At 57.9% G+C, this 25,524-nt stretch overlaps 2 protein-coding genes and 1 long non-coding RNA gene across 21 annotated transcripts in view; 2 read left to right on the top strand and 1 right to left on the bottom strand.

Annotated features, from left to right (window-relative positions):
* The first annotated feature begins 18 nt into the window (after nt 1–18).
* On the top strand, nt 19–11,974 carry PLD2 (phospholipase D2). Of its 3 annotated transcripts, none has more exons than XM_082707879.1 (25): nt 19–91; nt 685–794; nt 876–1,006; nt 1,096–1,238; nt 1,667–1,772; nt 1,864–1,929; nt 2,059–2,117; nt 2,247–2,339; nt 2,440–2,592; nt 3,008–3,157; nt 6,141–6,224; nt 6,368–6,446; nt 7,142–7,252; nt 7,438–7,608; nt 7,951–8,077; nt 8,285–8,403; nt 8,478–8,591; nt 8,715–8,819; nt 9,034–9,122; nt 9,225–9,338; nt 9,474–9,523; nt 9,752–9,886; nt 10,043–10,196; nt 10,771–10,885; nt 11,161–11,974. In XM_082707879.1, the coding sequence occupies exons 2-25, from the start codon at nt 686–688 to the stop codon at nt 11,383–11,385; spliced, it is 2,802 nt and encodes a 933-aa protein (XP_082564005.1). In that variant the 5' UTR covers nt 19–91; nt 685; the 3' UTR covers nt 11,386–11,974. The 3 variants fall into 3 exon arrangements, with proteins under 3 accessions (XP_082564005.1, XP_082564004.1, XP_082564003.1); XM_082707878.1 differs by lacking the exon at nt 19–91 and adding an exon at nt 119–230; XM_082707877.1 differs by lacking the exon at nt 19–91 and adding an exon at nt 237–569.
* On the bottom strand, nt 11,599–24,949 carry LOC309851934. The gene is made up of 2 exons (XR_014305001.1): nt 17,889–24,949; nt 11,599–12,262 (listed from the first exon to the last, which is right to left on the bottom strand). It is a non-coding gene; the product is annotated as an uncharacterized lncRNA (long non-coding RNA).
* The window catches only part of MINK1 (misshapen like kinase 1), a 43,371-nt gene continuing 33,892 nt past the window's right edge, over nt 16,046–25,524 (top strand). For 13 of the 17 annotated variants that reach the window (XM_082707867.1, XM_082707865.1, XM_082707862.1 and 10 more), the window contains exon 1: nt 16,939–17,429. In XM_082707867.1, the coding sequence (XP_082563993.1) occupies nt 17,373–17,429 (57 nt within the window). In that variant the 5' untranslated portion in view covers nt 16,939–17,372. Of the gene's footprint in view, nt 16,079–16,314; nt 16,561–16,936; nt 17,430–25,524 lie in introns of those variants that run through there. The other 4 variants (XM_082707868.1, XM_082707866.1, XM_082707861.1 and 1 more) reach the window with 3 other exon arrangements.

Below are 25,524 nucleotides of genomic sequence, written 5' to 3'. Positions count from 1 at the left end.
CCCCACCGGGGGACGGCGCGTGCGCTCGGACTGACGGCGCGGGGCGTGCAGGCAGCGGGGGCGGGCCAGGGCCGACGGGGCGGGCATGGAGGTAAGGCCGGGCGGCCCGCCCCCGGGGGGGCCGGCCCCGATCGCCCGCCCCGCCCCTCCCCGGCCGCCCGGGTGTGGGCCCGGCTGCTGCGCCGCTCCCTCGGCTGGCGGACCCGCGCGGGCGCCGGCTCGGGCTGCGGGTGAGGGGCCGGGGAGGGGCGCGGCGGAGGGCCCCGACCCGGGGCGGGGGAGGAGGCGGCGGGGGCGGCACTCGGTGCCGGCGGGGCTGCGGTCTCTGCCGAGATTTGGGTTTTTCCTCCCGGGCGGGGCACGCGCACTTCCTCATTCCCGCGGGACCCCCTCTCGCGTGCGGCCGGGCCTGGCCTGAGCCCCCCAGGGACCACCCCCCCTTGGCCCGGCGTCTGCTCCGGCCCGCTTCGGGAGCCCCCGCGGCGTGGCGGGAGTTCCTGGGCGCGCCGGGTCGGGCCGGGAGGCGGGGCCGAGGGATTTTGGATGCGGGACCCGGGTACCGGATGGAGGTCAGAGGCGGGTCCGCGTCGCGTTGCGAACTGAAGGAGAAGAGGGGCTCCAGTGGGAGGGGGAGGGCGGGGCTGTAGGGCAGATCACCTCCCTGAGGCCTCCCCATGCTCCTAGGATGGCGGCGACCCCCGCGAGCCTGTTCTCCTCTGGGGACGACCTGGACTCCAGCCAGTTGCATATGGAGCCCGATGAGTTGGACACTCTGAAGGAGGGAGAGGACCCAGGTTCGCAGCGAGCACGGCCGTCGGGGAGGAGAGGAGCGGAGAGCTCCGGGGGTCGCACACTAACACCTTCTCTCCTCCTAGCTGACCGGATGCACCCGTTTCTGGCCATCTACGACCTGCAGCCTCTGAAAATGCGCCCCTTGGTGTTCGCCCCTGGAGTCCCGGTCACGGCCCAAGTGGTGGGCACTGAAAGATACACCAGTGGCTCCAAGGTGGCTGGGCGGGCGCCAGGGAGCTGGGCAAAGGGAGGGCTGCTGCCCAACGAGGGGACAAACGTTCAGTCCCTCCCTCGTACTCCCAGGTGGGAACCTGCACCCTGTACTCTGTCCGTTTGACGCACGGCGCCTTTACCTGGACGACCAAGAAGAAGTTCCGGCATTTTCAGGAGCTGCACCGGGACCTCCTGAGACACAAAGTCTTGATGAGTCTGCTTCCTCTGGCGCGGTAAGGGGACCCTCCCGCTTCCTGTCAAGGGCAGGAGCCCCCACCCTGGGGCAGCACGGGCAGCCCCTGACCCAACCCCCAGTACCGTTTTCTGCCTGTCTCCACGCCCCTCCAAGCCACCCATACTTCTGTCCCTGCTACTTTCCCATCCCAGCTCTGGCCCCCGGGGCCCCCTCCCCTGACCCCGGTTACCAGGAAACCTTCCCAGCCCAGCTCACCCTGTCCGTGGTTCTGTGCCAGTAGCTCAGCCGGGCTGGATGCCCAAAATGCCCTTGGCAGCCTCGCTCCTTTTCTTGTCTCTGTTCTTAGGATCGGGGGCCTTCTGCCAGCCTCCAGTCCTCCCCCAGTATCCCATACCTAGGGCTGCAGGAATCCAGGCTCTCCGCTTCCTGGTTCTTCTTGATCCTCCTCCCCGATCTCATCCACAGCTTTGGTGTGGCCCACCCTCCAGCCCGAGAAGCAGCCGACAGAGAGATACCCTCTTTACCACGCGTGGGTCCCGAGGGCTCCAGCAGACATGCATCCAGCAAACAGGTGCGACCAGACACCAGGCTGGCGGGGAAGGCTTCTGGTGTGCAAAAATGGCTCTGGTCCCATCTGTCTCTGTCTCTCATCCCTGCTTCAGAAGTACCTGGAGAATTACCTTAACCGCCTCCTGACCATGTCTTTCTACCGCAACTACCATGCCATGGTAAGGCCCCGGGGACTGGGCCCTTGTGCCGTTCCAGGTGGAACAGTATCATCAGACCCTCATGTGGCAGAGGCCCTGGGTCTGCTGAAAGGCGAAGTCTCTCCTCTGAGCCATTGTCTTCCTCTGCAGACAGAATTCCTGGAAGTCAGCCGGCTGTCCTTTATCCCAGACCTTGGCTCGAAAGGACTGTGAGTGTCCGATGCCCATCACCCCACAGCCAGCAAACCCACAGGAGGGTGGGGAGAGCATTGCAGGGAGGGGGCGGGAGGGGGGCTCTGGATTCCTTTTGGACCATCTTCTCCTGATTTTCCCCATAGGGAGGGAGTGATCCGGAAGCGCTCTGGAGGCCACCGAGTCCCTGGCCTCACGTGCTGTGGCCGAGACCAAGTGTGTTACCGCTGGTCCAAGAGGTGGGTCCCGGAGCGGACCCGCCAGGCCGTGTTCGGGAGGGAGGGGTGAGGAAGGAGATCCCGCGGGCAGGGAGGAACGGACGGAGCCCTTCCGCTCCAGGTGGCTGGTGGTGAAGGACTCCTTCCTGCTGTACATGTGCCTCGAGACGGGCGCCATCTCCTTTGTTCAGCTCTTCGACCCTGGGTTCGAGGTGCGCGTGGGGAAAAGGAGCACAGAGGCCCGCTATGGGGTCAGGATCGACACCTCCCACAGGTAGGGCCACAAGGGGCGGTGGGTGAGGACGAGGACGGACACCTGGGAGGGAGAGCGAGTGGAAGGAAGGGAAGGATTTCCAGCCCCTGGAGCTGGCCTTGATTTGGAACCAGGGAACTGGTCTGGCCACATGTCTGGGAACTCGTAGCGGCTGGGCTCAGGGAGGGCAGCGGTGAGTAGGAGGCTCGGACAGAGGGAAATGGCTCTCCATCCATTCCTCCGTTCACTCTCTCGTCCGACAAATCGGAGAGCCCGGTCTGCCCCCGAGCTCCATGCCTGCGACCCAGCCGTGCAGAAGGCAGAGACATGCCTCGTCCGGGTGGAGTCGGGCACGAGAGACTAAGGCAGGAAGTGGGAAGTAGGAGACAGCCGGAGAGGGGAGGTGGCTGAGGCCCCCCTTGTTCTTCCTGCTCAGGTCCCTGATTCTCAAGTGTGGGAGCTACCGGCAGGCACGGTGGTGGGGCCAGGAGATCACGGAGCTGGCACAGGGCCCGGGCAGGGACTTCATACAGCTGCACCAACATGACAGCTACGCCCCGCCCCGGCCTGGGACCCTGGCCCGGTGGTGAGACACTGACGTCCCTTCAGAGCTTGTCTGTGGGCTTCTGGGCCCACTGCTGTTTTCTGAGTCCTTGAACCTCTTCTACTTTCCACCCCCTGCGGCTTCTCTGGTCTCCTTGACCAGCTGCCCTCTAACCACACTGATATTTAATCTCCCTCTGACCTCTCTGACTCTCCTTACTCGTTAATCTCCTCTGACCCAATCTCTGACCTCCTGTGACCACCCCCCCCCCCGCCCTTTTGCCATGCTGTCCCTCTCTGTGCCTTAGGATCTCTTCAAAACTCTCTGATTCATTCATGCATTCAACAAACCTTTTCTAAGCACCTACTCTGTGCCCGGCCCAGTGGCAGGAGAAAGAAGCCAGCCCAGTAGCTGATTCAATCACGAAGCAATGACAGATTGCCATTCCAGAGGTAGTTGTGGGGGTACCGAGCACAGAAGGGGAGCCTCTGGCCCTGCATGGGGATATCAGGACAGGCTTGCAGGAGGCAGCAGCCTTGAGGACAAGGATGGCCCGAGGCAGGAGCTGGAAAGAGCAGAGGCAGCTAAACTACATCACAGGCAGGGAGGGAGTTGGGGAAGCCTTGTTTTCTTGGACGGGCTGCAAACATTTATTTTTTAACGCCAGAACTAATGGCTTATACTCACGTAGTACTTACTGTGTGCTGGGAACTGTCCTATGTGCTTTCTGTGTGTTATGAAGGTGTCAGGCGAACCCTGTGAGGGTCGTTGCCCAAGGTCACACAGCCTGTAAACAGTGGAGCCAGGATTCAAATCCGGGCAGCCTCGGGGCTGAGACCCCGCTCTTCACCATCCTACGAGACTGTTAGTTATTAGAATGTCAAGGGGTGCCTGGCTGGCACAGTGCAGGGAGCATGCGATGTTTGATCTCATGGCCGTCAGTTCAAGCCCCACGTTGGGCATAGAGATTGCTTCAAAAGAGAAAATCCTAAAAAAATACATAAATGAAATAAATAAGAATTCAAGTGACGTGGAAACACGTTAAGCATGTAAGTTTCCATTCATTGCACAACCCTCTGTGCTCAGCCCCACTTCTCCCTACCCGCCTCCCAGCAGCCCATTTCTCTCCCCAGAAGTAGCCCTCACAATAGTATCGTGTTTATCGTCTTAGCTCTTTTCCGGCATACTTTGGTAGACTTATATGTATGTTAGCATTTGTTTGTTTTGTTTTGTTTTAAGATTTTAGTTATTTATTTGACAGAGATCACAAGTAGGCAGAGAGGTGGGGGTGGTGGTGGTGGTGGTGGTGGCAGGCTTCCGGCTGAGCAGAGAGCCCGATGCAGGGCTTGATCCCAGGACCCTGGGACCACAACTCCCCCCCAAGGCAGAGGCTTAACCCACTGAGCTCCCCAGACGCCCCTGCTGTTTGTTTTATATGTAAATGAGATCCTGCACTTGGTTTTGTCATTTGTTTTTCCTTCACTTAATTTGTGTGTTAGGGATTAAGCATTTGTTTTTTTTTTTAAAGATTTTATTTATTTGACAGACAGAGATTACAAGTAGGCAGAGAAGCAGGCAGAGAGAAAGGAGGAAGCAGGCTTCCCGATGAGCAGAGAGCCTGATGCGGGGCTCGATCCCAGGACTCTGGAATCACAACCTGAGCCGAAGGCAGAGGCTTTAACCCACTGAGCCACCCAGGTGCCTCAGGGATTAAACATTTAGATTGTTTATTTTATTTTTAAGATCTTTCTTTTTTTCTTTTTTTCTTTTTTTTAAGATTTTATTTATTTATATGACAGAGATCACAAGTAGGTAGAGAGCAGGCAGAGAAAGAGAGGAAGCAGGCTCCCTGTTGAGCAGAAAGCCCCATGCGGGGCTCCATCCCAGAACCCTGAGATCATGACCCGAGCCAAAGGCAGAGGCTTTAACCCACTGAGCCACCCAGGCACCCCTAAGATCTTTTTTATTTGAGAGAAAGAGCCGGTGTGCGTGTGCAAGCAAGAGTGGGGGAGTGGCAGAGGGCCAGGGAGAAGCAGATGCCCTGCTGAGCAGGGACGTCCCAGGAGCCCTGATGGTGACCCAAGCTGGAGGCAGACACTTCCCTGACTGAGCCACCCAGGTGCCCTGGTTATTCCTCATTTTAAACGATGCTGCAGTGAACCCAGCTTTTGTCTAAGCATTTAATAGGTTGCATTCCTAGAAATAGAAGGACTCTGTGCATTTATTGGTATTCGAGAACATGTGTGCTCGATATTCCCGGAGATACCGCCAAACTGTCCTCTAGGAAGGCTGTAACCCATGTGTATTCCCGTAGCCTGTGAGAATGCTCACTTCCCCACGTGTTAATATTGCAAGTTATCAGTGGTCTTTATTTTTGCTAATCTCGTGGATTAAAGACCTATTCTTTTTTTTTTTTAAGATTTTATTTATTTATTTGACAGAGATCATAAGTAGGCAGAGAGGTAGGCAGTGGGGGTGGGCGGGGAAAGCAGGCTCCCTGCCAAGCAGAGAGCCTGATGTGGGGCTCCATTCCAGGACCCTGAGATCATGACCTGACCATAAGGCAGAGGCTTAACCCACTGAGCCACCCAGGCTCCCCAAAACCTGTTATTTTATCTTATTATTAATTTTCTTCCTCGCTAGGGACATTGAACCTCTTCTTGTATGGTTGAGCATTTTAATTTCCTCCATGAACTGTCAGTTCTTATTCTTTGCCCACTTTTCAGTTTGCTTGTATGTCTTTTTCTTACTGATTTGTTACAACTCTTTACATATGGCATACTAATGCTTCTAGTCGTTTTCTTCTTTTGTTTATTGTGTCTTTTGTGGTTTCTAATTTTATTTAGCTTGTACTGGCAAGTCTGTCCCACTTGGATACATCTGATAATCCATCTGACTGCTCTGATCACTCTTGATCTTTGACTGACCCTGCTATCACCTCTGAGCCGTGGCTGTCCTCCAGTCTTCTCTCCAGAGCTTTCTGGCTTCTGACTCCCCTGACTTCCTTGGCTTGGCCTCCCCCCAGGTTTGTGAATGGGGCGGGTTACTTTGCCGCTGTGGCGGATGCCATCCTGAGAGCTCAAGAGGAGATTTTCATCACAGATTGGTGGTGAGTAAAGGAAGAGCTCAAACAGGAAGGGGCAGGGTCGGGCCTGCCGGGGATCAGCTTACAGGCCACAGAGGGAGGGGTGGGGGAGTGGCTGCTGGTTGGGTAAGGCTTAGCTTGCTTCTGACCTCCCGCCCCAATCCCAGGCTGAGTCCGGAAATTTACCTGAAGCGTCCTGCCCATTCAGATGACTGGAGACTGGACATTATGCTCAAGAGGAAGGCGGTGAGGAGAGGGGTCAGGCTGGAGGGGAGGCATGAGGGAGCAGCCCATGGCGGGGGGGGGGGGGGTTTAGAATAGACTGCAGTGTGGGAGAAGGTAGGGAATGCTTCTCCTGGAGCCAGTGTAGATGTCTCTCCCAGTGCCCTTTAGGCTTTGTTTCATCGGGGGCTGGGGGCGGATGTGTGTTGCCTTTCTCACTGGACTAACATCGCTGCTCTCAGTACAAGGCACAGTGGCTGCCACATCCGGGCATCTGTAGGTGTCACTGGACGTGCAGACCATGATGGCGAGTGGGGGCCAGTGGATGGAGGGATGGTGGGAAGGGGGACAGAGAGAAGGATAGGCAGTCGGAGGGGGTGCCAACAGGGATGCAGTGGGTGGATGCAGGATGGGTGGCACAGAAGGGGGGTAAGTACATGGTGGGGAACGTGGGTGAGTAGACAGTGACAGGCAGGCAAGGAGCTGTGCACATGGACAAGCTGGTGGACAGGTGAACAGCTGGCCCATTGCCAAGTTTGCCACAAGCACCATGGCTGGGTGTAAGTGTGGAGGCTGTCCAGGCTGAGTGGGGGTTCACACAGCAACCCCGAGCATGGGGCAGGGTTTGGGAGGGTGCAAAGGGGCCATCGTGCAAAGGGCATTAGGATCTGATGGCCACACTGCCACCCCCACCCCCCCCACCTCACCCCCACCACCAGGAGGAGGGTGTCCGTGTGTCCGTCCTGCTGTTTAAGGAAGTGGAGTTGGCCTTGGGCATTAACAGTGGCTATAGCAAGAGAGCCCTAATGCTGCTGCATCACAACATAAAGGTGACTCGGGTGTCAGAGACACCCCCCCCCAACTGTAGCCCTACCCTCCAGGCTTCCCAGCCCCCAACCCTCCTTGTCCTCAAATGAATGTCTCATTCTTCCATCTTCCTGTCCTCCCTCCTGGCGCTTCGGTTCTCCCCTCACCAGAGCCCACCCTCCTGACCCCTCTCCCTCACCTGCGGCAGGTCATGCGCCACCCAGACCAGGTGACCCTGTGGGCCCATCATGAGAAGCTCTTGGTTGTGGACCAAGTAGTGGCCTTCTTGGGGGGGCTGGACCTCGCCTATGGCCGCTGGGATGACCTGCACTATCGCCTGACTGACCTCGGGGACCCATCCGGGCCAGCGGCCCCACAGGTAATCGCCAAGGCCTTCCCAAGCTCCCCTAAACACCGCATCAATGCACACCCTTTCCCCTCCACCCGTTCCAGGCACTGCCCACCACGGGGTTCCTCTTACTGGGGCCCCAGGAAGCTGCTGGGAAGTAGACCCAATCCCTCCCCGCCCCCAGACCCCTCCCCGCTCCTCTAGGACATCCAATGCCACTGAGGGCTGGGGGGAACCATCTGTGTCACTCTTACTCTCTATGTCTCTCTGTTTCGCAGTCTTTCAGTGCCCCTCTCTCCTCCTGGGCCCTGGCTCTGTATGGCTCCCTGTGACCTCTCCTTGCCCCCCCGGCTTGGGTGTGTTCCCCTACAGCCTCCCCCGCCGGGCTCCGACTCTCCAGGCAGCCCAGACCTCTCACAAAATCAATTCTTCTGGCTGGGCAAAGACTACAGCAATCTTATCACGAAGGACTGGGTACAGCTGGACCGGCCTTTTGAGGGTGAGGGTCCCCTCCTCCATAGCCCCCAGGACAAGGGAGTAGGGGCAGATGTCCGGGTGGGGGCTGTGAATGGGAGGAGCTGGGTCAAGGGTAACGTGGCCTTCCCTCTGATCGGCTCCTTGTGGGAGCCAGAAGCGCTTGGGGATGTCGGAACCGTCCCCAAGAGACCATCCCTGGCCTTGCCCCTGATTCTCCCGGGACCCCCAGATTTCATTGACAGGGAGACCATGCCCCGGATGCCATGGCGGGACGTTGGGGTGGCCGTGCATGGTCTCCCCGCCCGGGACCTGGCCCGGCACTTCATCCAACGCTGGAACTTCACCAAGGTGCTCACTCTGTCCTGGGGGTGCTGGTGGTGGGAAGGAGCTACCTCCCGCTGACAGCCATCCCTCCACCTCAGATGACCAAGGCCAAGTATAAGACACCCATGTATCCCTACCTGCTGCCCAAATCCACCAGCACAGCAGACCAGCTCCCCTTCACGCTCCCCGGGGGGCAGTGCGCCACCGTGCAGGTGAGGCTCCCCTTTCAACCTGTCCTCACTCCTCCCTCCCTTCAGCCCACTGCCCCAAACCTGAGAGCTGCCCAGACTGCTCTCCTGCGGTCAGGAGCCACATTCTATTCCTTGCCCCCCCAGGTCTTGCGGTCTGTGGACCGCTGGTCAGCAGGGACTTTGGAGAACTCTATCCTCAACGCCTACCTGCACACCATCAGGGAGAGCCAGCACTTTCTATACATCGAGGTCTGAAGGGGGTCGGGGGACAGGGAAGGGAGGGGGCGTCTGAGGAGAGGGACTGAGGATAGCTGTGGGATCAGTCCTGGAGGGCTGGTGTGGCTGGGCCTGGAGAGGTGTGAAACCCCGGGGTGGGCCGGAACCTCGAGATGGGGCTGGCGCCGAGCGGAGGGAACCGGGCAGGGCCCTGGCGGCTGATGCCTGTCTTGGGTCCCTGCCTCAGAATCAGTTCTTCATTAGCTGCTCGGATGGGCGGACCGTTCTCAACAAGGTGGGCGATGAGATTGTGGACAGAATCCTGAAGGCCCACAAGTAAGGCGGACTGGCGGCAGGATGGGCGTCTGGGCGTGGTTTAAACCAGGAGGGGGCGTGGTTTGTGTCTGGCCCCGCCTCTGACTCCACCCCCTTCCCCAGACATGGGCAGTGCTTCCGAGTCTACGTTCTTTTGCCCCTGCTGCCCGGTTTCGAGGGTGACATCACTACAGGTGGTGGGAATTCTATCCAGGCCATTCTGCACTTCACCTACAGGTGACCCCCCCCCATGGCCACCCATCCGTGCCCCTGCCCTGAGTCTGTCCCGCTCCCTTTCTGCTGGATTTTTGAGGTCCACCATTCTCCTGACATCCCCTAGCCTCCCCCTCCCTCACCCACTCTTTTCCGCAGGACCCTGTGCCGTGGGGAGTACTCCATCCTACATCGCCTCAAAGCAGCCAGTGAGTGCTGGGGGTGGGGGGTTCAGGCCCAGGACCACCGGGCAGGGGAGCCTCTCCTCGCATGGTTCTGGGGCTGCTACTACTCTGAAACTGCAGGTAGTCTTGGGCTGCAGGGAGACGCATGCAGACTTAGCTCTAGGCCTTTTGAAGTGGGGGGTACCTGGGACAGGGCTCCATCAGCACGAGAGGGCACCTGTTACCTCATCCCCTCCCCCATCTTTCTTTCAGTGGGGACAGCATGGCGGGACTATATGTCCATCTGTGGGCTGCGCACCCACGGAGAGCTGGGTGGGCACCCGGTCTCAGAGCTCATCTATATCCACAGCAAGATGCTCATCGCGGATGACCGGACAGTCATCATTGGTCAGTCCCGGATCAGGACCCCTGGCAGCAAGAGGAGCGGTGGGGTGTGGAGCCAGGCCTAGCAGTGGGGATGGGGTGAAGGACACTGGCTGGTCCTCTGGTAGAGGGTCCCCCCTGGGGCTCAGGCAGACACAGCGTGTCCTGCACCTGTCCCAGGCTCTGCGAACATCAATGACCGTAGCTTGCTGGGCAAGCGGGACAGTGAGCTAGCCGTGCTGATCCAGGACACAGAGATGGAGCCCTCCCTCATGGATGGCAGGGATTATCAGGCGGGCAGGTTTGCCTTGAGTTTGCGGAAGCATTGCTTCAGGTAGAGTGGGACAGGGTGCTGCGGGGGAGGAAGAGGTCGGGAGGGGGCTGGCCTGCCTTCTGGGGAGGTGTGTGGATGGCTTACTACCCGTAAGTAGCACTGGAGTTCCCGATCTGACTCAGGGCCAAGTAGGGCTATCAAAAAGATAAGAAGCAAATACTCTAAAAATAGTTTGTTTTTTTTTTTTTGTAAAGCATCAAGTTAGTGGTCAAAGAAGAGACAGATTAAAACTCTGTTGGGCCCGTTTGCCCTTATTTTACTATTTAACAGTGTGTTTATTTTGAATTACTTGGGTAGGCGCAAAATGACTTTTCCAGCAGTCAAGTTCTCCAAGGATCCTTTTTTTTTTTTTTTAAGATTTTTAAATTTACTTATTTGTCAGAGAGAGCACAAAAGCAGGGGCAGCAGCAGAGGCAGAGGGAGAAGCAGACTCCCCACTGAGCAGGGAGCCCAATGTAGACTCGATCCCAGGGCCCTGAGCCGAAGGCAGACACTTCACTGACTGAGCCACCCAGGTGTCCCGGGTTCTCCAAGGATCTTAATCTGACCTTGTGGGCACCCTTTTGTCCTGTAGTGTGATTCTTGGGACAGATGCCCGGCCGGATCTGGACCTCCGAGACCCTGTCTGTGATGACTTTTTCCAGCTGTGGCAAGACACAGCAGAGAACAATGCCAATATCTATGAGCAGGTGGGTGCCGGGGCAGGGGGTGAGGAGGGGGGTCTCTGTGTGGAAATGCATGGATTGTCTCGTTCAGGGTAGGATGGAGAGAGCCCCACCACTGAGCCATTCTCAGAAGAGAGGTGAAAGTGTGGGGGGCAGATCATGGGGTTCAGCAGCTCGGGGTCAATGTGGGGGGCTGTGGTGTGAGAACTGGGGGTGTCCAGCCCAGTTGGGCTTTTGGACTCTTGGCAGAGTCTCTCCAAGCCTTACTGGCTTCTATGCCCCCTGCCCACCACCCACAGATCTTCCGTTGCCTGCCATCCAACGCCACCCGCTCCCTGCGGGCACTCCGGGAATACGTGGCCGCAGAGCCCCTGGCCACAGTCAGCCCATCTCTGGCCAGGTCTGAGCTCACCCAGGTCCAGGGTCACCTGGTCCACTTTCCCCTCAAGTTCCTGGAGGAAGAGAATTTGCTGCCGCCCCTGGGGAGCAAGGAAGGCGTGATGCCCCTCGAAGTGTGGACATAGTGGTGGCTCCAGCCCGGGATGGCATACCAGCCGCCTCGGGCACCACTGAGGCCGGCTCCCTGCCCCCAACCCTAAGTACGGAGGGCAGTGCCCCCTGGGACCCAGGGCAGGCAGGCAGGCATGCCTGAGGGGACTAGAGAAGTCACCGCAGTGGACCCTCCCTTGAGAAGGACCCCGAAGAGGATGCTCCAGACCCTGGATTGGGGAGGCAGGAGACAGTCCCGGAGAAGTTCCTCCTCCCCACTGCCCACTTGAAACCACTGCACTGGGGGAGAAGCAAACCTCCCACCCGTCTGCCCGCCCACCTGCAAGCCTGGGGAAGTCTGTCCCTGCAGGAGAGGCCGGCTCTGTCCTGGGCCTTCCCAGCTCCCCCTTACCTCCAACTGCCCTTGAACCCCTCCCATCCCACGGCCTCTCCGGGCTCATCACAGCCAAGGTGGAGGGAAGGATGAAGCCTCTCCTGGCTTCAGCCCCCACGGCAGGGAGGGTGGGGTGGGAGGCGCACACTAACTCTCTCCCCCTGCCTACAGATAGACACTAGCTTTGTATCCATTCAAGAAGCATTTCATAAATAAAGGCATAGAAGAGGTCCCTGCCTCTCCCTTGGCCAAACCGAGAGCCTGGCGCTTGCCTCCCCCTTCCCGCCCACCTGAGCTTTGGCCCCCCGGCACCTGCTCACACCCAGCGCCTGGCTCCTTTCTGCACATTCATCTCTACTGTACCTGTTGGTCCTTTTAGCAGCTAACCTGGCTGCTGGGAAGAGGAGGTGCTCACACAGCACCTGGCCAGCAAGAAGGGCGGGGCCAAGCCAGGACCCCCGGAGAGCCAGGAGATGGTGCTTCCCTGCGCTGGAGGGCTGAAGGGGTGTCTCGTGGTCCTGGAGTGACAACGGGAAGAAGCTCAGGGAGGCCCCTTTGGGAGTGGTTAAGGGCGTAGCCTTGAGGGCAGGAAGAACAGGGCCGAATCCCCAGCTTGTCGTGGCCAAGGTGACCCCGTCAGGTCCTAGCACTTCTCTGGGCCTCAGGGGTCTCCGCTGGGAAATGAGAGGAGCTTGCTGTAAAGATGAAGTCATTGATTCAAGTATTTACTGAGCATCTACTCTCTGCCAAAGACAAGCGGGTGCTCCGTAGCCGCTTACTGCTGGGGGCCTGCTTGCATATCGAACAGAGCAGGCACACGCTTTCCATGCCGGCATCCGGCTCTCCCGGCCGGTGCCTCTCCGGACCGGAGGGAGGCAGACGCGGCCCAGGGACACTACCGGTCTGGTGGCAGAGCCAGAGCCAGGAAGCCAGCAGGGCAGCAAAGTGACCCGCATGATGTCGTTGGCCTCCCAGGGCTTGTTAGGGTCACACCCTTCATCAGGTTTACTTTCCTGCACTAAGAAGCTGTTACCTGGGGGCACCTGGGGGGCTCAGTTGGTTAAGCATCTGACTTCCCTGGGTCATGATCCCAGGGTTCTGGGATTGAGTCCCACGTTGGGCTCATTGCTCCGCGGGGAGCCTGCTTCTCCCTCGACCTGCTGCTCCCCCTAAGAAGAAACTGATCTGTTGGTTGTGACGCATTGCTCGGTATTGGACATACAGGGGGCCTGGGAGGCTCAGTAGGTTAAGTGAGTGGCTTGATTTTGGCTCAGGTCGTGATCTCTGGATCTGGAGATGGAACAACGCGCCGGGTTCCATGTTCCATGGGGTCAGTTGGGGGTTCTCTCTGTCTCTCTCTCCCCTCACCACATTTGTACTCTCTATCTCTCTCTGAAATAAATTATAGGAAAAACTTTTTAAAGACTTTTAATTTATTTGACAGAGAGAGAGAGGGAACATAAGCAGGAGGAGTAGGAGAGAGAGAAGCAGACTCCCCACTGAGCAGAGAGCCCGATGTGGGACTCGATCCCAGAATCTGGGACCATGACCTGAGCCGAAGGCAGACACTTAACAACTGTGCCACCAGGTGCCCCTCAAAAATTTTTAAGATTTTATTTATTTGACACAGAGAGAGAGAGCACATGCAGGGGGAGCAGCAGAGGGAGAGGGAGAAGCAAACTCCCCACCAAGCAGGGAGTGTGATGCAGGGCTGGATCCCAGGACCCTGGGATTATGACCTGTGCCAAAGGCAGATGCTTAACCCACTGAGTCATCCAGGTGCCCCCAAATAAATAAAATATTTAAAAAATAAAAACAGAGGCACCTGGGTGGCTTGGTTGGGCACCTGCCTTCGGCTCGGGTCATGATCCCAGAGTCCGGGGATGGAGTTCCCCATCAGGCTCCCTGCTCAGAAGGAAGTCTACTTCTCCCTCTGACCTTTCCTCTCTGCTGTCTCTCTCTGTCTCTCAAATAAATAAATAAATCTTTAAAAATATTTTAAAAACCAATAAAATAAAACATACATGCCAATACATGTAAATACTAGCATCGTAAGAACAGTTATGTTACACTACACTGTATTCTGTTAAATGCAATAGCATTAGGTCTAAAAAATCCCAGTGTATATACCTTAATTTTAAAATACTTTAATTATGGCTTATTAATTATATAAATATTAATATGATATATCAATAATGACAATTATTAATTATATGAATACTATAATAACATTTAATTATTTAAATAATTGCTGGGGCACCTGGCTGGCTCAATCAGAGGAACATGTGACTCTTGATCTCGGGGTTGTGAGTTCGAGCCCCACATTGGATATAGAGAGGAGTTCAATCAATAAACTTAAAAAAGATAAAAATAAATAAAAAATAGAGCTAAAAAATGCCAAACATCGCTTGAGCTTTGGGTGAGTCATAATCACTGACCGCAGATCACCACAGCAAATATAACAATGATGAAAAAGTTCGAAATATTGGGAGCATTAAGGAAAATGTGACACAGAAGGGAAGTGAGCAGGTACTGTCGGAAAAATGGTTCCAACAGACTTGCCCAACACTGGGTTGCCCAAACCTTCCATTTGGAAAATATGCAACCAAAAAATGAGGTCTGCCGGTAAACGGTATGGTTTGTTAAGAGAGTGGAACCCACACCGGGCTGAGGAGGGTGACCTCCGAGGGCAAGTGGAGGGAAGGGGCTGACAGGATGATGTAACAGAGAATTCTTCACCTGAATTGCTGGCATTTCTTTCTTAAGCTGAGTGGTGGGTAGATGAACTTGCCTTTTATACATATGTTCATATCTTTTTATGTATCTGGACTATTTCATGATTAGGAAAAAGTTTAGCACAGGTCCTGGCTTTTGCCCGTCAGTCCCTGGGCCTCGCTCCCCAGTCTGAGAATTGACCACAGGAGCAGGGAGAGATGGAGGGGAGCAGAGGTAAGAGTTTGGGAAGGCTTCCTCAAAGAGGGGTGGGCAGTGGATGACAATGGGGAGAGGGGGAATGCCGCTGCCTTGCTCCCATGCTTTGAGCCCAGCCACGCTTTCCTCTGAAGAAGCCACTTGCACACAAGAAATACCCCCCCGCCCCCACCATGGGACTCCTGGGTGGCTCATTCAGTTAAGCATCTGCCTTCAGCTCAGGTCATGATCCCAGAGTCCTGGGATCAATGGGCATCAGGCACTTTGCTCATTGGGGAGCCTGCTTCTCCCTCTCCTTCTGCCTGCTGCTCCCCGTGTTGTGCTCTCTCTTTATGACAAATAAATAAATAAAATCTTTAAAAAAAAAAAAAAGAAATCCCCCCTCCCACATACAGCGGTCCCCTGGTACTAATTGGCATCCTGCTAATTAGCCTCATTGCCAGCAGTAAGTACCTCTTTCCCAAGGGGACCGTTACCTCATTAACTGTGGTGGAGGGGGATGGTGGAGACAGCAGGTGTCCCGAGCTGGGTTGGGGCTAGGAGGGCTTCTGCTTCGAACTGTCTTGTCGGTCTATCTGCAATCCCCTGAAGTCTGGCGGTCTAAACTATCCCTGCTCTCTTCATCAGCTCACTCATTGATTCAGTATCTCTTTATTTTTTTTTTAAGATTTTATTTATTTGAGAGAGAGAGCGCGCACAAGCAGAGGGAGCAGCAGGCAGACGGAAGGGAGATGCAGACTCCCCGCTGAGCAGGTAGCCCAAAGCAGAACTTGATCCCAGGACCCCGGGATCATGACCTGAACCAAAGGCAGATGCTTAACCGACTGAGCCACCGAAGAGCCCCTCAGCGTCTCTATTAAACACTGCCTATTAAGCAGGCATAAGCAAATGTATTGAGGACCTAGTGTATGCCAAGTGCTATACATATCTAATTTTATCCTAATCTCCTCTCTATTTCATAGATGCTAGAATTGAACCTCAGAGATTGACTTGCCCAAAGGACTAACTTCAGATTCTATTTTTTCCTGCTATCCCATGGACTTGATCTTGCATTACCATATACCCAGTGTCTGCCCAAAGGACAGACACCTTCATTCACTTACCATGTTACTGAACCTCTAATGGGCGCCAAGACCTGTGCTGAACAAGGCTGTCATGATTCCTGCCTTTAAGGAGATGCGACAGACATTTACAATTCAAAGACTACAGTGTCACCATGGGTTTAAAGCAGGCAGTTAAAACAGAAGAGTTTGAGCCTTGGCACATCAAGGAAGGCTTCACGGAGGCGGTGATTTAGATATGTAGGGCAAAGCAAGGCGCAGGCAGAGTGGGCGTGGCCAGAATATCCAGGGAGAAACAGACGGTGTGCAGGCTGAAGGAGCCGGAGCTGGGTTCCAGCTGCTGTGAGTAGATTTCATTATGGGTACATGTGAGATGGGATGGCAGAGTGTTGAAAACAATGCAGGAAAAGCAATCAGAATCAAAGGGTCTTCGATGCCATACTTGATTCAAATGTAGGGGCGCAGTGAAGGGTCTCAAACAGGACACTGAACAACAGATTTGAGTTTTCGAAAAATCACTGTGCACAGCGTGACAGTGGCAGAACATGACTCCTGGTTCTTCTCATTGCGTCACCCAGGCTCCAGTGAGGCTAACGGCTGGGGGTGCTGCGCGCACACTAGACTAAGGTGACCCATGCAAGATCTGGAGGGGCTGGACATGGTTCCTCCGCCTCTCGCGACCACCCCTTCCCCCACGCGCGGCTCCGGTGATCGGTCAACGAGTAACTGCTGAAACAGAGCCATTGTGCAGAGACAAAGGTGTGCGGGAGGATTCCCGTCTTGAGATCTCGGGTGCCGCCCGCAACACTCCCGACTCCAGCCAGGTAAGGGGGTAAAGGGCACCCCCGAGGCTCCCGGCGCCCCCGCCCAACTCCCACGTGGTTTCTCTAGCCAAATTCTCAGCCCGAGGCCCCTCCCTCGGCGGCTCCACCGTTGCCATGGCAATTAGGTGGGTGGACAGCCCATCCTATCTAGAGGCCACCCAGCCCTCGCGTGGGGAGTTACCATAACAACCCCCCTAGTAATAGGGGGGTTGGGCCCCGCCCCCCTGCCCCCGCAAATAGAGGTGGGTGGCTTGATTGGCAGCGGGGCACGCGAAAGAGGAAGGAAAGGGAAGGAAAAGCGTCAAAGGAGAGCGAAGAAGGAAATGGGGGAGAGAAAGGGCAAAACAGGGGAAGGGAAGGAAACGCGTGTGCGCACGCGCGCCGGCCGGTGGGCGCGCTCCGCGGCCGCCCGGCCACCGCCCACTTCTGCCTGCCAGGCTCGCGCGGTCGCTCGGCCCTCGCGCGCGCCTTCCGCGCTCGCGCTCTCTCCTGCGCCTGCGCGCAGGTGTCGGCGCCGAGGGGGAGGGGAACCCGGCGCGCCCGCGTCACGTTCCCTCGTCCACCCTCCCGGCGCGCGGCCACTCCGCGCCTGCGCAGGAGCGGCGGGAGGCTCGGGTTGCGGGCTCCGGGCGCTTGCTCCTGTCAGTCGGTGGGTCGGTCCTCTCGCCGGCCCTCCCCCTCCGCGTCCTCCGGGGGAGGTGCGGCGGAGTCCGCCCCCGGGATCCCCCGATGGGGGAGAAGCGGCGACAGCGGCAGCGGAATAACCGAGCCGGAGCTTGAGCGGCCCCGGGGCCCGGCTGCCCACGGAGGCCATGGGCGACCCAGCCCCCGCCCGCAGCCTGGACGACATCGACCTGTCCGCCCTGCGGGTGAGCGCGCCGCCCCCAGCCTCGCCCCGGTTCCTAGGCCCCCTCCCCGCCGCCGGGGAGCGCCGCGGCCGCCCGCCTCACGTGCCCCCCGGGCGCCCTTCCGCCGGCCCCGGCGCCCCCAGCCCCTCGCCCTGGCGCCCGCCGCTGCGGGGGCCCCCTCCCTCGGCCCCCCTTCCCCATGCACGCGCTGCAGATTCCGGGAGCCGGGTCGGTCCCCGCCCTGTGCTGCCCCGCCCCCACACTCCCCGGCCACCTCTGCCTGCACGCGGGCCCCGGACCCCCTTCCCCCACCCTGCTGCCCCAGCCCCGCCACCTGCAGAGTCTCGCCGCCGGCGCCCCTCCCCGGCCCCGGCCCTCCTCCGGGCCTCTTGCCAGCCTTGCCCTTACTTGTGTCTCCCTCCTCCTCCTCCTCCTCCTCCTCCCGGCTCTCGGCCCCTCGGGTTTTAACTTTGCCCCTGCCCTGACAGCTCCCCCTGCTCGCCCACCCCTGGATGCCCCTCTCCCCTGGACGGCATTTCGACCCTCCCCTTGCACCCCGCGCCTGCTGCGGTCGCCCTGGTCCCGGGGCTCAGCTCTCCGCGCGCCTCCTCTTGCGTTTCGGCGCAGCCGTCCAGAACCAGGCATTTCCGGTCTCAGGGTCCCCACCGCTCGCACGGCCCCCTCGGCAGCGCTGCGGGGCGGGGGCGGGGGGCTGGTCGGCGTGCGAGGCCCCGGCACGACCGCCGGGAGGACGTTTGTGTGTATGGACTCGCCGGGACACACGCTGCCGGCGGTCTGGGGAGCCTGGGAGAACAGCGGGGGTGGGGTGGGGGGAGGTGATGGAGGTCTCTCGGGGGAGGGGCCCATCAGGAAAGGGGGTCGGAGGAAACAACCACGGCAGGGATTTCTTGGAAACACCTATTTATTGTCCCTCCCGGGGCACGTGCCGCCCCCATTTAGGAGCTCTCAGCAGAGTGCCGCTTGAGGAGCAGCGTAGGACTTCAAGGTGAACCCTCCAGGGACTGTCCGCCCAGGTGCTGTGTTCTTGCTGTGTCCCTGGGGCTTCCGCCACAGGCCAGGGTGTGGGGGGCAGCAGGATTCCCCCGACGCTCCTCGCTTGGTCGGCTTCTCCGGAGGCCCCTGTTTCATCCGTTTGGCTTTGGAGTCAACCAACCAGGGAACGTAGCCAGTAGTGGGAAAAGGCGGTCAGCCACACCGGTGCCCCGGATACGCCTGGAGGGGGAGAGGGGAATTGAGGAGAACAGAGTCATGTCGTTAATTGGGTTTCTCTAGGTGACACAGTTTTTCTTGACATTCAGAGCATAATTTGTTTGGTGCTGTGTTGGGCCAGGAGACCTGGCTTGCTGGAGACAAGGTGATAAGTTGATAAGTTGCTGGGAGGGAGACGCAGCGTTAAATTTCATTGTGTGTGTGTGTGTGTGTGTTGGTGGGCAGAGGGTCTGGTGGGGTATAATATGATGGAATTTCCGGCTCCCCTTAATGTGCTCTGCTCCTATTAGAATCCTTATCTTCCCTTCCCACCTTGGTAGTTGATTAACCCTGGTCACGGGTCCCTGTGGCTGTGGGGGTTGATGCACAATAAAACGGGAGGGTGCAAACCGTGACCTTCGGTTGAAATCATGTGGAGCTTTGCTCCAGCTTCTCCTTTCCTTGAATCCTCCACTCTCTCGCCTGGACTCCCCAGCCTGGGATTTCCAGCAATTCTGCAAACACCCTCTGACCTTGGCTGTGGTATTTCCTTTCTGGACTCCTGTGCTAGAAGCAGAAGCCTCCTTCTCCTCTCCCTCCCATCAGGAGCGCCTCAAACCTGCTCCCAGGGCATCTGTCTTTCCTGCCCCCTGCTTCTCAAGGAAGCACTCCACGTCCCCCCTCCCTGTCCTCTCACCCCGCCACCACCCAGCGACTGCAGGTTAGGATGGAGGGCTATGCTTTCTTTGAAATGGGGCTAGGGAGGGTCTCCTTTCTCCTTGCTGCTGACTTTTTCTCAGTGCCTGTCCCCTCTGCTCCACCTCCAGAGCCCTGTGGCCCTGGGGAGTGGCGGCTCACTCATCTTCCTGTTCTGCGCCTGTCTGTTCTCCACTGGGAACTGACAGCCAGGAGAAAGAGTAGCAAGGCCTGTTTCCCTCTCCTATGGCATCTTGTGTTGGGAGCCTGGGGGGCTGGGAGGGACAAGAGTGGGACGTGTTCACTTACTAGCTGTCCTTGCAGAGCCCACATCGTCTTTCTCCTCGTTTCAGAGGAAGGCTCGGTTTTCAGCTGGTGATGAGAGTAATAGTCCCATAGGGGGCCAGACTGAATGGCACTCAGCTCTCGCCCTGCATGGAAAGGCCTATGGGCCTGCCACTTTGTGAGCCCCGGGCACACTTGAACTCCGAGGCTCCATTTCTCTCCCAGCCCAGGAGCGCGGGGCTGCGCACTCCTGAGTTCATGTCCCAGCTTTCTCGCTCGCGGTTGAACCTTGTCAGAGTCTGGAGAGAGCCCTTCCCCCCAGCTCCATGGGGCGAGAGTCACGGTGCGGGTCTTAGAGAGCCCTGCACCTCCCTGTCCTGCATGGGGCACACGCGACCGTGTGCTGCTTCTGTCACCAGACCGCAGTCAGAGACGCCGTCCAGCGCAGCAGCCTCTGATGCAGCCCCGGTACCCCTGCCACGTTTCTCCGGAAGTTTTCTCTAGCATCCCTCCGGCTGCTTTCTTCTGCTTCGTCGTGTTCACCACCGGTGGATAGATACCCTTGTTTCTATCCACCTCGATGGGAACGTGAGGTCAGCGGGAGCCAGGATTTGGACCGTTTGGCTCATTTTTGCCTGCCACTGTCCATCAGTGTTTCGGACGTGACACGGGCTCAGTGTTCGTTGAACAGATGCGTGTGATGACACGGGAACGCTCTCTGCATGGTGCCTGCTCAGAAAGCGTCCAGTCAATGTGTGGTTCCACGTCCTCCTGCTCCTCTTATATGAACCCACGATTGAAAATATCTCTTCTGACTTGTGTGTGGAATCAGATCTTGTCTGGTGGTAAACGGAGTTCTGGAAGCCTCCATCTGCCTATAACGTCCTTGAAGTAAACTGAGGACCATCCAAGAGAAAACGTGGGCCTCTTCTTTCAGACCTCCCTGTGTCGAAGCTCGGTGATGTTCCAGAACAGTCTTCCGACTGTGGCTCTTGGCTTCCTGCAAAGGAGGCGCATCCGTAAACCCGACGGGACGAGGAGGGAGCAGACCCCAGGCTGACCTCTTTCCCTGTGCGTCGCTCTTCCCGGTTGACCCACTTCATAAATCAAACAGCTTCTCTCCGCCGTCTGGGCAGCTCGAAGTTTCGGGCTGCAGTGTCCTTGAAACCATGGAGCCGCGCTCAGGGTCATGGTGTTGAGATCCCGTCGCGGTGCCCAGTCAGGAGGGACTTTTGCTGGGTCGTCGTGCAGACAGGATGGCCCTTTCCTAATAGTTTTGTGTTCTTGTGTCTATTCTTTGGAGAAGGCTCTTGCCGTCCCTGGCGCCCGCAGGAGACTGTGGGGCCAGCACCGCTGGGAGGGCCGGCAGCTCCAGGCCGCTCACCGTGCAGCTGCGGATGGCACCTGCTTCGGGTAGGCCGTGGGAAGCCTGACCTTCAGCAGAAGGAGGGGTGTCCAGGAGTGACCCCCCGAGAACTATGGGGGGCAGAGTTGGGGGCAGTGAGGTGCAGGGCTGCTTGGGCAGAATGATGGAAAGAAGGGGACAGGGAACCTGGCAAAGCCAGCTGTTCACCCATCCGCCCTGCACAGGGGATCCCCCAGCTCTCCACTGTCCGAAGGAGCAGATTGCCCTGGTCCCCAGAGGTGGGCGGATGGGGACGGTGTGTGGAAAAGCGAGCTTTCGACAGTGAAGACAGCAGGAAGATGGGTCTGCAGGGGAGCTGGCCGAACGTCCACATGGAACATTCCACAGCGTTCCGTGTGGAACGCTGATGTCAGAGCCGGCCGTGGGACCCTGCGAACACTTGGCCATGTGGAACACTGACGGCAGAGCCGGCCCCCACTCCTTCGATTGGGGACTCAGTGCCTCACATGGGGCAGCTGCCTGCTTGGATGTGGAGTGTCCTCCCCTGTCATTTTGGGGACAAGATGGCAGGAAGTACGCAGCTGCTCTTCACAAGCATGTGCCCAGGCCTGGGTCTGTAAGTAAGGAATGCGGAGGTCCCATTAGCACCCAGCGCGGGCAGGTTCTGGGTGCTGTGGGGAGGGTGTCTCGTCGGGCTGGGTGCTGCGCCGAGCTGTGGCGTCGAGCCCCGGCACAGCTGCCTGGACGTGCGTGTGCAAGCCCAGGCTGCCCCCTGCCTTCCTACCTGCCTTCTGTTTGTTTGTTTTTTGTTTTTAAGATTTATTTAGATATTTTAGGGAGATTGGGGAGCAGAGGGGGAGGAGCAGGGAGTCCGCCCTGGGGCTCCATCCCACCGCTCATGCCGCCATGACCTCAGCCAGAACTGAAAGTCGGACCTTAGTCGACGGGGCCACCTGGGTGCCCTGCCAGGCTCCCTCTTTCTTAACTGTTGCTGAGCTCCTCAACACCCTGGCATCCTTGAGGTTGGGAAGTTTTTATTCAATCCGATTCCTATGAATTATACCGATTTCTGTTGTCCTGTCTTCAGTCATCTTGAAATCTGGTGCCCGGTCCTTTCTCCTCCTTGAGCGCCCACTTCACACCCCCAACTCCCTCCGTCTTTCCTAGGTGGCAAAAGTAGAACAAAAAGTAGTCAGGTTCATAAGTCTCCTTTCACAGCATTTCCTGAATGCCTCCAGAACAGCCTTACTTGGTCGCAGAAGTGGGCCCTGGCCACCCCCTCGCCCATTCTCTTCCTCTCCTGTTCTCCCTGCCATTGTCCTCCTCGCCAGCCCGGGATTCTCCCCTCCACAGAAGGCTCCTCGAGAGGCCAACTGAGACTTTTCGTTCTTTCTAAGGGTAGGGAATGGTCCACGGAGGAGAGAGGAAAGGGGTGGGATCGCAGTGACCCAGGGAGCCGCAGGGGTTTTCAGTCCAGCCGCTGACAGCCTGAGGACGTGCTTCTTAACTGTGGCTAGGCTTCCTGTTGAGTTGCAGAAAGATCTGGAACTAGGCACAGAGGGCACACTGATGAGCGAGATAGACTGGGTTTTCTTGCAGGCTAGGCATGGGGGGAGACATTAACAAAATACTCGGACATGCATGTGTATGGTTACATGTCCGATTGCTGCCCGTGGAAAAGACTGCGGCGGAAGACCAGTACCCACGAGCGCCTGTAGCAAGAACCACTTGGCTTTTCACAAGACGAAAGTATTTGGTTGGTCAACGAGAGAAGCAGATTGCATGTCCAGAGACCGAGCTGGCGTTGGCACAGAGAGACCAGATAGAGGAGGACCAGCGGGAGTTCAGTGATGGCCATCAGTTCAGTGATGGCCAGAATCGGGAGACCCTGGAATGAGGCCATGCTTGGGGCAGAGCATTTACTCAACAACTGAGTGCCCCGGCCTGAGGCTGGGTTGGGAACTCCAGGCTTAATGTCCAAAAGGATTTCTTCGGAACCTTCCTGTGGGAGGAGTAAAGGAGTTTGTTGTGAAGGGTAAAGGAGTGTACGTGGGAAGGGCATATGACCCAGGCGACCCTCCTATTTGCTTATTGGGGGGTCAGCGTGAACCGGGCTGCAGAGGGTGGGGGAGTGTGCTCGTTTCTGGAGCAGGGACGTGAGGGACAAGGGTTATCTCGGGTTTGTGATAAAGGCGTGTGCGCCCAAGGCACACGGCAGGTTGTGTTTGTTCGTGCGTGTACACAGTGAAATGATTACTACCATCCGGCTCATTCACATTCCCATCTGCTCACATGGGCACCTGCGCGGGGGTGGGGGTGTCACCGGTGGCCGTGAGCCTGAGCGCCGGCTGGGCTGTGAGGTCGGCACGTCTCCCAGGAATAAGCACAGGCCGGCCCAGCCCTGGGCCTGGCTCCTGCTCTCACATCTGTGGGCGGTGGGATTCCTCCCACAGCTTTGGGAGATGCTGTGTAGAAGTGGACGGGAGTCTCCATTCTCACTGTGTGCAAGTAGAGGGTGAGTGCAGGGGTACTGTTCCTGGTTTCGCACGTTTGGAATGAAGTAGGGCTGGGGAAGCCACAGTCTTGGCCTTCTTGAAGGAGACAGAGGCCAGGAGAATGAATCTGTATGTTGGGAGGGGGGCAGTAGGGAGACTGGATGGTGGCACAGCCTGTGGAAGGAGCCGTAGTGGCCAGAGAGGGATGAATGGAGGATGGCAAGGAGGGGACTCTGCCCAGGAAATACGGGGTAGCTGGTGAGGAAGGAGATCAGAAGGCCTTGGACAGCAGAGGTGGTTAGACCTTGGACTCAGCTAGGAAGTGAGTGTCCCCACAGCAGGACAGTCTTCAGGGCCCATCCTGAAGCCCCGGCATCCCGGAGCCCCCTGCACCTGGAGCCCCCTGCACCCCAGCACCCAGAGTCCCTGGCAGCCAGAGCCCCCCATACCTGGAGTCTGGGCTGCAGGGAAGCCACTCTGTCTCCTGGCCTGTGGGACGAGAAGGCCTCCTGGGAGCAGGCCTGCCTGGGGCTGGTCTTCTGGGAGAGACTGGGGGTCCTTGCGCCCTCCTCCAGTGGGAACTGTTGGAGGTGAGGACTGGGAGGTGCTTGTGCTGCTGAGCTGCTCCCGGAAGCAGCGGTCTGGAGGACTTGTCTCTAAACGACGAGCTGTGTGGCACAGACGGAGGACCTGCAGGGCCGCAGTTCGAGAAGGCCACCTCCTTCAGGCCACCGGAGTTTCTCCTTCCTCCCAGAAGCCTCTCCTGACGGTGCTGGCCCTCACAGGTCACCTCCTCCTGTATTCAGCATTTGGATACTTCCCTCCTTGCACAGAATGTTTATGGTTTTGTCTGTTCCAGCGCTTCCTCAGGGATTGGGACCGTGACCATGACCCTTCCTTTCTGCTGATCCCTCATAGAGCGCATAGGGCTCCAGGAAGCACTCACTTCGCAGGAGATGTGGCTTTGAGCCTTGCTGTGGCCTGTCCTCTCCCGCTAGATGGGACCTACGGGCAGTGAAGCATGGCCCGCATGTCCTGTGCAGGTCCCTTATGCAGGGGGTCCCTTACGCAGTGGGTTCCTTACGCAGCCATCCTTGGCCAAGGCGGCACCGTCCTCCCTCTGGGGACTGTCCAGAAATGCTGGGCAGGGCCATGTAGCGGTCACTATGCGTGGGCAGGGGACGTTCATGCCCCGAGTGCGGGCAGCACAGGGGAGAATCCTGTTTCCACCTGGGCTGCTGGCAGGGCCGCCTGGGAGGGGTCTGGGTGGGGAGGGGAGTGCGGGCTGCGCATGGGCTCTGCGCCCAGCACCTGCCTGTCCTGACAGCTCGTGCGTATCTGCCGGCTGGCCTCCCGAGGTAAAGTGGGCAGGCTCCAGGCAGACGGGAAGGAAGACGGTTCTCGTGTTCTCTCCTTACCACCCGCCTGCTCTTCTTTCAAGGCACTTCTACTTCAGAGAAGGTGGTGGAAGTGCAGAGCGCTTGGTCTTTAATTCTGAGTGGCTGGGGAAGGAGTCTTCAGGGAGACAGGCGGGAGCGTCCTGCAGCCAAGCACCAGCGGGCAGAAGCGGGTGTGCCCCGGGGTCTGGCAGGGGAGGCCGGCACACGCATCTCTCCGCTCGGGTCTTTGCCCTCTCAGCTTGGCTCCTGGAAGGCAGAGGTGTGGTAAGTGAGCACCATGACTCAGATCTCACAGGGAGGAAGGCAGCTTGCGCGGGTACACTTTGGGGGTGGGTGAGGGGTGGGGGATAGAGCAGTGATGGGGACAAGCGGATGAAGCCCAGGGACAGGGCTGCCATCGCTTCTCGCTGCCTCTCAACCTGGCTTAGAGCAGAGCATGGCGGGTTCTTGTTCTCGTGTCGCCAGGGCGTGGAGACGCTGCCGTCCTCTGACCCAAGCAAGGTCCCTCTCTCTGGAAACCACCTCGGGCCCGCGTGTCGGACAGCACTGGGTTGAGGGGGACAGGCAGCAGGTGGCTCTGCCGTTTGTTCCTTTGTCCTTCGGACTCCCAGCGAGCTCCTGTTCTCTCCTGTCAGTTCTGATTTGTCATTTCTGTTTTAACAGAA

The sequence above is a fragment of the Mustela nivalis genome (assembly GCF_964662115.1).
Source record: "Mustela nivalis genome assembly, chromosome: 17".
NCBI lineage: Eukaryota > Metazoa > Chordata > Mammalia > Carnivora > Mustelidae > Mustela > Mustela nivalis.
Note: the sequence above shows the minus strand (reverse complement) of the source record. Positions and strands in the feature narration are given on the sequence as shown.

Coding starts and splice junctions, on each gene's coding strand:
- PLD2 (XM_082707877.1), top strand. CDS start 544: ATGCGGGACCCGGGTACCGGATGGAG. Junction 3,158..6,140: donor CCTGGGACCCTGGCCCGGTG/GTGAGACACTGA, acceptor GCCTCCCCCCAG/GTTTGTGAATGGGGCGGGTT. Junction 7,253..7,437: donor TGCTGCATCACAACATAAAG/GTGACTCGGGTG, acceptor CACCTGCGGCAG/GTCATGCGCCACCCAGACCA.